Source organism: Chaetura pelagica, unplaced genomic scaffold, assembly GCF_000747805.2.
Source record: "Chaetura pelagica isolate M959 unplaced genomic scaffold, ChaPel_1.0 scaffold108, whole genome shotgun sequence".
NCBI classification, from domain to species: domain Eukaryota; kingdom Metazoa; phylum Chordata; class Aves; order Apodiformes; family Apodidae; genus Chaetura; species Chaetura pelagica.
Window position 1 is genome coordinate 3,308,271 of NW_009970718.1, and position 10,880 is coordinate 3,319,150.

Sequence of the window (10,880 nt, forward strand, 5' to 3'; positions counted from 1 at the left end):
ACTCACCTCATAAAACTTCCCCTCTAGTCCCTTCACCAGCCTTGTTGCTCTCCTCTGGACCTGCTCCAGCACCTCAATATCCTCTTGAAGTGAGTGGCCCAGAACTGGACACAGTACTCGAGGTGAGGCCTCACCAGTGCTGTGTACAGGGGGAGAATGACATCCCTACACCTGCTGGCCACACTATTCCTGATACAAGCCAGGATGCCATTGGCCTCCCAGGCCACCTGGGCCACCTGTTGGCTCATGTCAGCCAGCTGTCAACCAGTACTCCCAGGTCCCTCTCTGCTGGGCTTCTCTCCAGCCACTCTTCCCCCAGTCTGTAGCACTGCCTGGGGTGATTGTGGCCAAAGTGCAGGACCCTGCACTTGGTCTTGTTGAACCTCATACTGTTTGCCTTGGCCCATTGATCCAGCCTGTCCAGGTTCTTCTGCAGCATCTTCCTACCCTCCGGAAGATGCAACATGAAGCCTGAGATCAAGCACCTGTCTGCCTCTATTGATAATTTTTAGTGTTTTCTGCTAGCTTCTTAGTCACCTTCTTCACCACCAGCAGGCTGCCATCTCAAGTCTTCCTCCTTAGGTGGTTTGCATTACATGTGTCTCATTGAGGACAATATGGTCACACAGGTGATTGCTGTGAAATCCACCAGGTGCTATCATGCCTGAATAGGAGGCAGGTCATAGCAATGTCTAAGTTTCCTTTGTCAGTCATACCTAAAACCTACAAATCATGGAAGCTGTAACAGTGCATTTCAGTCTTTATAGAGCCCATCTCAATAATGTCCCTGTTTCATTATGTTTCATATTTTGATATTTTGTCTGTTTTCTCCCTACACATGTTCACTCTTGTCACATCTAGCTAAAGGGTAAGAGTGACACTTAGCCTACATGAGTTTTTCACACTGCCCACCATCCCTAGACTCTAGCAGATCTCTCTGGAAAATAACCTGTCTTAGCTCTGCAGAAACACAAAGTACCACAGATAGTATTTTGATGAAGCCAATAACAAAAGAAGTGGAAGGTTTTTTAGAATGGGCTCATCATGCATTTCCCTGGGAAAAGAATATGACTTAAGGAATTAACTTTGGGGCAATACAGGAAGGGGTTGCTTTCTGGTTGAAACACAGAGTAAAGCTTGATGACAAATTAGTGTTTCAAAAAAAGTGTCCCAGCGAACAACGATAACACAGAAAGGAAGTTGAGAATGCAGTAAACCAGGCTTTCTTTCCAACTGGCCATAGATAAACAGATAATGATTCTAATATTTGTATAATTGTAATTTGTGTTTAGACTATTTTCCTGAGGAAATGAGAATTATGTGATCATGTTCTCTATGTGGGTTGGCCTCACTCTCTCTCTATCCAACACTCAGCTTCAAATAATTTTTGAACCCATGGCAAGTTTCAAAAACATTTTTCAGAGGAGAGTCTGAAAAATAGTGAGGTTACCAGTGTGTCCTAAGGAATGGTGATTAAGGCAAGGAGAATTATCTAAGTTAGTGCCCAGCTAAGCAAAAAGCAGGAAGAAGTCAGTCATTATGTTCTGTTTGACAGCAGCCAGTTAATCAGTGAATATATGTGTCCCAGGCAGCCCATCGGCATATACTGTGCAATATACATTCTGTCTCTGTTGAAAGTCATATGTGATGAATAAGCTAGAGTTATTCTGATGGAGAGAAACACATGAAATACAGAGCAAAAATCCACAGGAAGCAGCACCAATCTACAATGTGTTGTTTGTCATTGCAGTTAATAATTGAACATAAATTTCAGTGCCTTTGTGTTGGTTTAAGAAACTTAAATACTATAAAATATGATGATTATCTTCTAAAACTGTAATTTAATAGATCAATTATAGATGAAAATCCAGGAAAAGGATAGAGAAGTTATTCAGGAATTATGTGAACAGGATTGGTTGCAAGGTGTTTTCAATGCAGCTTGATTTCTGAACATTCATGTTGATTTTCCATCTAAATATAATCTAGACTAATGAGGACTATTAACCCCAGTTGCTGAAATACAAGGAGTTACCCTCCTGTAGTATTTTGTTTGTACAATTTGGACATACTGACTTTCAGGAACCAGAATCCACTTACTCTTTACAAGTTAATGGCATAAGTCATTGGCTAGATACTCTGATACATCCATTTTGTTTTTCACTTGAAACATACTTAACATGATTCCAACATAGATCAATATAAATCATCACCAGCAGGAGAAAAAATTCCTGCATGAATATCTTTTCACGTAATGCTGACGTGTAGATTTCATGGGTGCCAGTGCCCACTGCACAGGTAAGATCTTAACCTGTCACCAGCTAGAATGTAAGAGATGCTTTGACTGTGAAAACAGTAGAATTTGTTTTGTGTATTCATAGAATCATTTAGCTTAGAAAGGACACCTGGAGTTCATCTGTTAAAACACCTGGCTCAAAGCAGTGTCAGCTTTGCAAGTGCATAAAGTTATCCTTAGTGTCTTTTTGTTGCCTGGAGGAAGCACAGAAAAGAGCAATTTTAAATAATAAAAGGAGAAATGTTTCCTCCTCCAGTATTGCAGGAGCTTAATGTTAGACCATGAGTCACTCCTTGGAGGAGTATCTGTTTCTCTCTACACAAACTATAGGAAAAACTAAGCTGGCTTGCCTCCCAAGACTATAATCTTGCTATTTCTTGCGGATATTATATCTCAAAACCATGGTTTATCCAGTTGCCCCCACCCGAATAGGTCTGCACACCATTGCTGGTATGTCAAACAATATATGTACATATTCTTAAAATTTACAGAATTACCAGCCCCAAAACTTCAGTCGCTTCAGTGATTCCTGGCATAGTAACAGTTCTGTCAAATATGGCCCTTTCCTGGAAAATTTTCACATGAATATTTTTTAAGCACTGGAATTAATATTTTAGGTTTATTGGTCTATACCATATCACCTAGGGGTCTAATCAACAGGTAACCTACCAACTGCAATGTGAATTCAATTGTTATGCTGCTGTCCTTGTGTTACAAAATTATTTTATTATGTGCCCAGACCTAATTGTGAAATACTAGTGGATTTCAGCATAAATATGATTATGGTGGAAATTTCATTACAACTTTGCTTTTCAAATTAATAAAAAGGGTTTTTTTATCTCCAAGTAGCTTTTACAAATGACTTAATTTGCACTGTTTTTAAAATGGGTACATTAGATGACAGAATTTTCTTTTTCCAAACAGGCAAATGGTTTAACTATGGAATTATCTTCCTTGTTTTAATCTTGGATCTGAATATGTGGAAGAACCAAATATTTTACAAACCTCATGAATATGGTCAATATATCGGTCCTGGACAGAAGATCTACACAGTGAAGGACTCGGAAAGCTTGAAAGACCTTAATAGAACTAAGTTATCTTGGGAGTGGAGGTCAAATAACACTAACCCATTGACCAACCGGACCTATGCTGAAGGAGACATGTTCTTGCACAGCAGATTCACAGGTTCTAGCCTTGATGTCAAATGCCTGGCTTTTATTCCAAGTTTACTGGCTTTTGCTTTGTTTGGTTTCTTCATTTGGTTCTTTGGGCGATTTCAGAAAACTGACCAAGGCATGGAGAATTTAGACAAATCATACACAAGAATGAAACGAAAGTCACCATCAGATATGGGAATGACACGTGAAAATACACAGGTGTTAGTGGAAGAACCGTTAAGTTTTCAAGAACCACATCTTGTATCTATAAAATCAGACTTAAGTGAAATAGTTTTTAATTCTTCTCTCCTAACTTCTGAAAACTTGAATGCACAACTGAATGAACAAGATAGCCCGTTACAGCCAGTACCAGAGTCCTCTGTCCCTAAGAGTAATCCTGTGACATAGAGGCAAATACCCAGGAAAATCAGTTGAAATAAGCAGTGACTATAAGATTTCAGTTTTACCTTTTGTAAGTTAAGATTTACATAGTGTTTAGAATAAAAAATTCAACCTATACCAAAAGGTGCTCAGCATGCTTTTTCTAGGAATTTTGGGTTTTATTTGTATTATAGTACGTGCCTACTGTATATCTAACATTCCTTTATAGATTGCTTCCCAAAATTGCACAAGCTATTTATTAATACATTACCTTAACTGTATAATAGTGTATTAGATTATTACTTGCAGGTATAAAATTCTACCGTGGTGGTGCCTTGAGACATTAAACTGTTTTTTAACTCAACACCAAATGTATAGCACAGTTCTTCTAATCTATTTTGCAAAGCTTTTTGTATATGGTTATTTCAAGTATCATTTGATGTCTTAACAGAGAAGATAAACACAGCTATTCCTAAAGAAGGGTTTCTCTTAGGACATCACAACTTGACTTTGTTATTTACTCATCTGTGAAGCCAATGACTTTGATGACCGGACTGCAGAGAAGCATGTTGATTACCTTTTAATTTTTGCTGGCTGGCTGCCAAGCACAAATACAGATTCATTATGCAGTAAACAGCAGAGTGATAATACAGCATGGGTCACTACTTGTGAAAATATTACTGTCTCCATCAGTAAAAGCAATTAGGCGATAATGCCTAATTATATTTTTCATAATTGAAGATAAAGTGCTCCTTGATTAAAAGTTTTGCCCTTCACCTTTTAGAAAAGGAGGTGAAAATACATGATTGAAGCAACTCTTTGCATCATCATACCTAACCTATGCAACATCAAGGAGCCAATGGAGTGATTACAGTAAAGGATACAAAGCCCATTAAATCCAGTATTTGTGCAGTTTGGGCATCAGTGAAACATACATAGAAACACATCACATATAGACAGTCTAACTTCAAATAGGGAGAAAATGCTTAGGGGTTTTAAGTAAAATAATAATTGAATTGTATTGTACCCTTTTTTTTTTTTCTTTTTTTTTTCCCCTTTTTCCTTCATCCATTACCCATGATTAAGTGTAACCTGGAAACAGAAACAGAGAACTGGGTTTTTTGCTTTTTTCAAGGGGACTTTGTAGTGTGGATTTCTCTGCTGTATGATCAAACTATATGTACTAGAGAAATAGCATATCTAAAATATCAGAAAGACTCTGATTTGCCTCTAATTTAGTTCTATAAATTGTTGTTACAAGGTACTAAATAATAAGTAATTTTTAAGTCTGAATTATTTCCCTGTCATTTACTGGTGTTGCTGTATTTTGTCTTCATGACTTCTTTATCTCCGTTGTTTTGATCTATCTGCTTTTAAGTTTTTGGAATGCTGAATTTAGCATGCATAATAGAACTATGCATTTATTAACTGTCACTTGAGAGCCAGTTTTAATAAACATAATTCAACAATTGTTTATTATGAGGCAGGAACATATTCTGTTAGCTTTACCATTTAAAAAACCAAACATTTTACCCATGCATTATTCTGTTAAAATCTTAAATATTTCTGACTAAAAAAACCAAACAAGCAGTATATCACAGTAATGTCAAAATGAAATGTTTTGCTTATGGAATAGTTAATATTTCATTCCGAGAAATTTCACTTTACAATCAAATGAAAATTTTATCCATTAAAAATTATGACTAAAAATAAATCTATTCATTTTTGCTTAGTGCAGCCTATAAATTTCTTTAATTTACTTAAGAGATGGTAAAATACAAGCCAGTAATTACTAATGATAATATACCATGAGATCCTGCTGGTGCTATATAAAAGGTGACTATGTTGACGTTTGACTTTCAAACAGCATTTGATTTCTTAAGTAGTTACAGAAATAACTGCTTAATTTTGCCAATACTTGCTTCTCTTTGTGTTTTGGACACTGTAAACCCAAGTACTAAAAATCTCCCATTAACTCATGTCTCCTTGTTTTTGACAAGGAGTGGTTAAATCCATTAAAATGTAGGCAGAAAGTGAAAGAATTAGTTAAGCCTTACAGCCTGCATCGTTACATGACTTTGGGAAAACCGTTATTAAGTAACTGATCCACAGCTAAAATAATTCTGTGACCTCACATTGAGTTAATGCTTTAAAGGTCATTGTAAGCCTGCATGAAAGAGAGAAAAGCAGCCAGTAATCCTAGATTGCGCATGAGTATTTAAATTAATGGTCAAGCAGAGAGACTACTTGTATCATTAATTCATAAGAAGTTCAAAGATTCAGCGTAGCTGCTCAACATGGTCAACTCAACAATTTAATTAAAGGAAGAAGGACTCCTCAATTGTGTGGGAGTCTCATTTGTAAACACAGAAAGAGATGGGAGAAGAGAGGAGTATTTCCACTCTCACCTCCAGTGTTAAGTTTGAGAAGACTGATTTAGGTGGCGAGGGTTACCCTAAGCTCCTTCTGAAGCAGACAAAGACCTGGGGGTTAACACCTTAAAGGTGATTCAGTGCCAAACTTGGCCATTTATCTCGCATTAGTAAGTAGCACAAGTCAGAAGGAATGGGTTTGTGGAGTGAAACAGTTGGTGCTGAGGACCCAGTGCCCACAGTTTGTGCTTTTCAGGCATTTTCTTCAGTTTAGCACTTGTCTGGCCCTTATAAACTGAATACCCAGCAGTGGCTGGAGTACATTTTGGACAAATCTTGTATGAGTTCAGAGACCAGCAATTTGAACTAGGAGAGAGTAAGTGAGCACGATCTAAACTGCATTCCTAAACTGAGCTACTAGTGCAGAGTCATCCTCAGTCTTCTGAAGCAACTTGTCCTCCTTTTCTGACTGTAAAAGGGTCTATGGGAGCCTGGGACCTAAAATTGGTTAACCAAAATGGAAATATTCATCCTCTAAGAACACTGATTGTTTTCAACTGTTGTTCATAACTAATATTCTGGAATGCTTTGATAAATCAAAACACTCTGAAAAGCTTTCTAGGCTAGCACCCATCACTGGGATCTTGATATGGATAACTGAGCTTTTCCCAAAAGCCAAACTATTACACAGTTTTGAAAATATTTTTATTTTGTTTTTCTGAAGAAGTTGAAGAATAAGAGGGAAGACACTTCCCATAGGGGGGAGGAAGTGTCAGTTTTTCACACACTGCACGTCTCCATTCTGCCTTCTATAATAAACTATCTAGCAGCTGCCATCACTACAGGGCTGGCTCGTGTCTGCTTTGTCAGAGATTAGATTTGGTACAATAGTTCTTTCTTTACCATAGATACAGTGCACAGTGATGGATGATAGATACTGCCTAAAATAGCATACATAGAGACATCTCTAGGATAACCACCTCAGATTTATGAGCCCACAGGTGCCTATAAATTGCCTTAGAATCCTCAACAATTACCTTTGCTGAGACAGAAATGACATGGAGCAAATAGAAGGTAAGAATGTTTGTAGAAAGTACCTTAAATATAATATTCATGCTTACGAAAGTGTATATATATGTCTAAACTCCAATCATAAAAGATGTGCATGTGTATGTATGTTAGGAGCCTAGGGGTTAGTTGATTCTCTTGGGGGAAAATACTGAGTCTCTCAAGCAGATGATTTACTTCTGCCCTTTTATTGTACATTGCTCCATGAGTTACTACTCTAGGTTGCTTCACCTTGTCTGCCTCCACTTCTATTGGCTAAAAATGTAAAACCAAAGAAGAACATTTAATTGCCCTGTGTGCTTCCCCAAACTACGTTTTTGTCTAATTTATGCAGAAGGTAAATTTGTTCTGTTCTTTCCTCTCCAGATAGTATTATCATACTCTGGGCTACTTCACTGTATTACAGTATGTGTTAAATTACTGCTTTTCCTGGGGTGAATAGCCTCCATCATGACAGCCACCTGGAAACAAAGAGCAGACACTTCTCAAAGACTGGAAAGGCAGCAATTCAGATACTTACTAGACTGACAATGACAGGTAATGACTCACTAGTAAAAGACATAACAGATTTTTAATACACTGCCCTTAATTTTAATAACCTTCTAGGAGGGCCTCAGTGGGAGAGGGCTTTTTATCTCAGGCCATAAAGTTGAAGTAGTTACAGTCCTGCAAGAAGACTGTTTTGGCTTTTTAGGTTGTATTTCAAAGCAATCAGTTTAAACCTTGAGCAGATTACAAGAACCATAAAAATTAAACAGACCAAATTGTGAAAAAGAACATAAAGTTGATTCACTTGTAACTGCCTGTGCAGTATATAGACAAAACACACATTTATCAGATATTTGAGGGACTCTTCGCTGGAGACATTCAAAACCCGCCTGGATGCATTCCTGTGTGATGTGCTCTAGGTGATCCTGCTCTGGCAGGGAGGTTGGTCTAGGTGATCTTTTAAGGTCCCTTCCATTTCCTAAGATTCTGTGATTCTGTGTGATCTCTGACCTTGTGCTTGGGATTATGGCCAGTGACATGCAAAGTTTCAGACTGTATTTATTAACAATCTGTTGCAGTCTCTTTATCAACAGAGATGCCACTGCAGCACCAGACTAGCTCTTCTGCCACACGGTCTCTCTCATGTCCATCCATTCTAAGTCACAAATGACAAAAGGGTTGATCTGTGCACTCAAAATGTCATGTGGGGAGCCTGGGCTCCCTGAATGTGATGTGACATGTCATTGTGATGTCTGATATACACACTCCAGGTAGGGCAACCAAGGACAGGTAAAAGGTGGAAGTCTGGTCTGTGAATTCCACAGTTTTGAGGTGAATAATGGCTTATGTGACCATTTCAGAGGCAAATCAATATAAATGGAAGTCCTGTTGCCTAGGAACACAAGGGGACAAATGAAGAGACAACAGATCACTAGGAATCTTTCCCATCCCTTTCAGATATTCAAACAAAATAAACAAGTCTGTGTTGCCAAATGCTCACAAGCAGTTCTCAGGTTCCAGATGATTTCTGGGTGATAGACTCTTCTGGGTGAGTAGGTTTTAACACCATCTTATTTCCCTTCTAACACTTCCTCTGCACAGGAGGATGTTGCAGCTTCTTACTGTTTGGAGGAAAGGGGTAGTTTTCTGAATGGGAGTAGGAAAGAAAGTTATGATGGAAAAACCCCATGAGGCTGGTACTCTCCACAGCAACCTCCTTATTGGACAGAAGAAAAGCATGAATCCAGCTGGTTTGCAAAGAGAAGTGAAGTAACATAAAATCCTTTCAGAAATATATGCTACAGCAGCAACACAGCCACAGAGATACTTCTAATCTCATGCTTTTCTTTGATGTGGAGCAACTGGGGACTGCAGAAGAGCAGCTTATCTGATTCCTGCAGGCTCATAGACCTGGGGCTCATGCTGCTTTGTAACATCTGGAGCACTTCTCTGCATATTGAATTCCTTCTTCTCTTCCTTTTTTTTTTTTTAAATTTCCTTTCTTCCTAAAGCCTGTTTCATTCTTCTGATTTTATTTCCAATACACTTTTATTGTTGGTGACCTAAACCTCAAATCACCCACCAAAGGCCTATAATTGCTGTGACTGATTCAGTTACTCAATGCCATCTGTACCCAGGCTCTGCCCAGTCAAGGAGATTCTGCCAAAGCAGGGACAGATCTAGTGTGAACATGGTTCATTGCAATACTGTACAGTACATCCAGAAAGGTTTTGGGTCCTCTGAACAAGCAGTGTTCACAGACTCAATGTATTTATTCAAGAAGACAGGTAACTGTGTAACTTCTTTAGGACAGGAACCCTGCCTCTCCTGTTGCAAGTAATCTGCCTTGCTCACAGCTACATTCAAAGGAGACATGAGCCATGTGAACATCATAGATGTTTTCCTCAAGTCTGCCTTCATTCTAGCTCTTCAGTTCCTGGGGAAAAGCAGTTTTTAGCATGTTTACACAGAGAGACCTGGTGTGTCCTGCCGGTATAGTTTCAAGGCTGGAGATTTTTAAGAAGAGCAAGCTTCTTCCTTCTCTTCAAACAGACAAGTGCTGCTGGTGTGGCTGGTCATGGTGTAATTCCTACCTTTGCCAGGGAAGTGAGAAAGACAAGCAGAATGGAGTCATAATAACCCAAATTGAAATGTAAATTTCTTTCTAAAAGAATCAATAATGGCTGCTTGGTTGCTCACTTCTTTTTCCCATCTTTCAGAGAGACAGTTCAAGATGGATCAGAATATTTCCTCAGATACCAACTAATTTTTTTCCCCTTGTTTCTTTTTACCATGGGTTCCTTTAATCCCTTTTCTCACTATTTAAATCTCTTTGATTCTCAACATTCTCAAAATCGTTCTGCAGTTTCCATCTGAGCTCTTCCTTTCCTCTCTGCTTACTTGCCCTTCACTTTCATAGGTTCATAGCATAATTCAGGTTGGAAGGGCTTTCTAGCCAAATTCCTGAGAAAATCCAGGTCAGCTCTGAGTTCAAACCAGGTTTCTCAGAGCTTTTTCTTTGCAGGTCTTGAAAATATCCAAGGATGAAGACAGCACAACCTCCATGAGCAACTTGTTCCATAACATTCTCAGTATTGCTGTATAAATGTTGCCACTGGTAGAAATCTCCTAAAGACATCCCCAGTAGTAATAAATGGAACTGATCAAATTATGTGCAAACCCTGACAAGTGACACAGTGTGAAGCCAATGCTATCAAGAAGTGAATGTGGCTCTGTACAGGTTGATTCTGCCCTGTGGAAATGAATCCACACCAGCTCTCACTAGATGCTACACAGGCATAACTGAAAGCGGAAAGTGGTGTGCAAGCATTGAAGAAAAGCAGGACAGTTTCTTTGCGATGCAGAAGTTACTTGTAATTATATTTCATACTGATGTAACTGGTATTTGTTTATTGCCTGGTACTGTATTTGCATATTGAAGAAGTCTGTTATCTCTTCAATTTGCAATCCTTGGCTCATGTAATCGATTACCCTGAGTAAATGTTTAAAATTACTCATGAAAGACTCATACTTTATTATAATTCATCAGGAAGAACCAGTAGCACTCACTAAGAGAATGGATTATTACCTTTTTGGATAACTTTTTTTTAATGGTCAGCA

General features: G+C 38.4%; 1 protein-coding gene across 1 annotated transcript in view; it reads left to right on the forward strand.

Moving 5' to 3' along the window:
* The window catches only part of TMEM117 (transmembrane protein 117), a 198,031-nt gene extending 193,936 nt beyond the window's left edge, over window positions 1-4,095 (forward strand). The window contains exon 7 of the mRNA XM_010006285.1: window positions 3,218-4,095. Within this exon, the coding sequence (XP_010004587.1) occupies window positions 3,218-3,858 (641 nt within the window). The 3' untranslated portion in view covers window positions 3,859-4,095. The remainder of the gene's footprint in view (window positions 1-3,217) is intronic.
* Window positions 4,096-10,880: the final 6,785 nt, after the last annotated feature.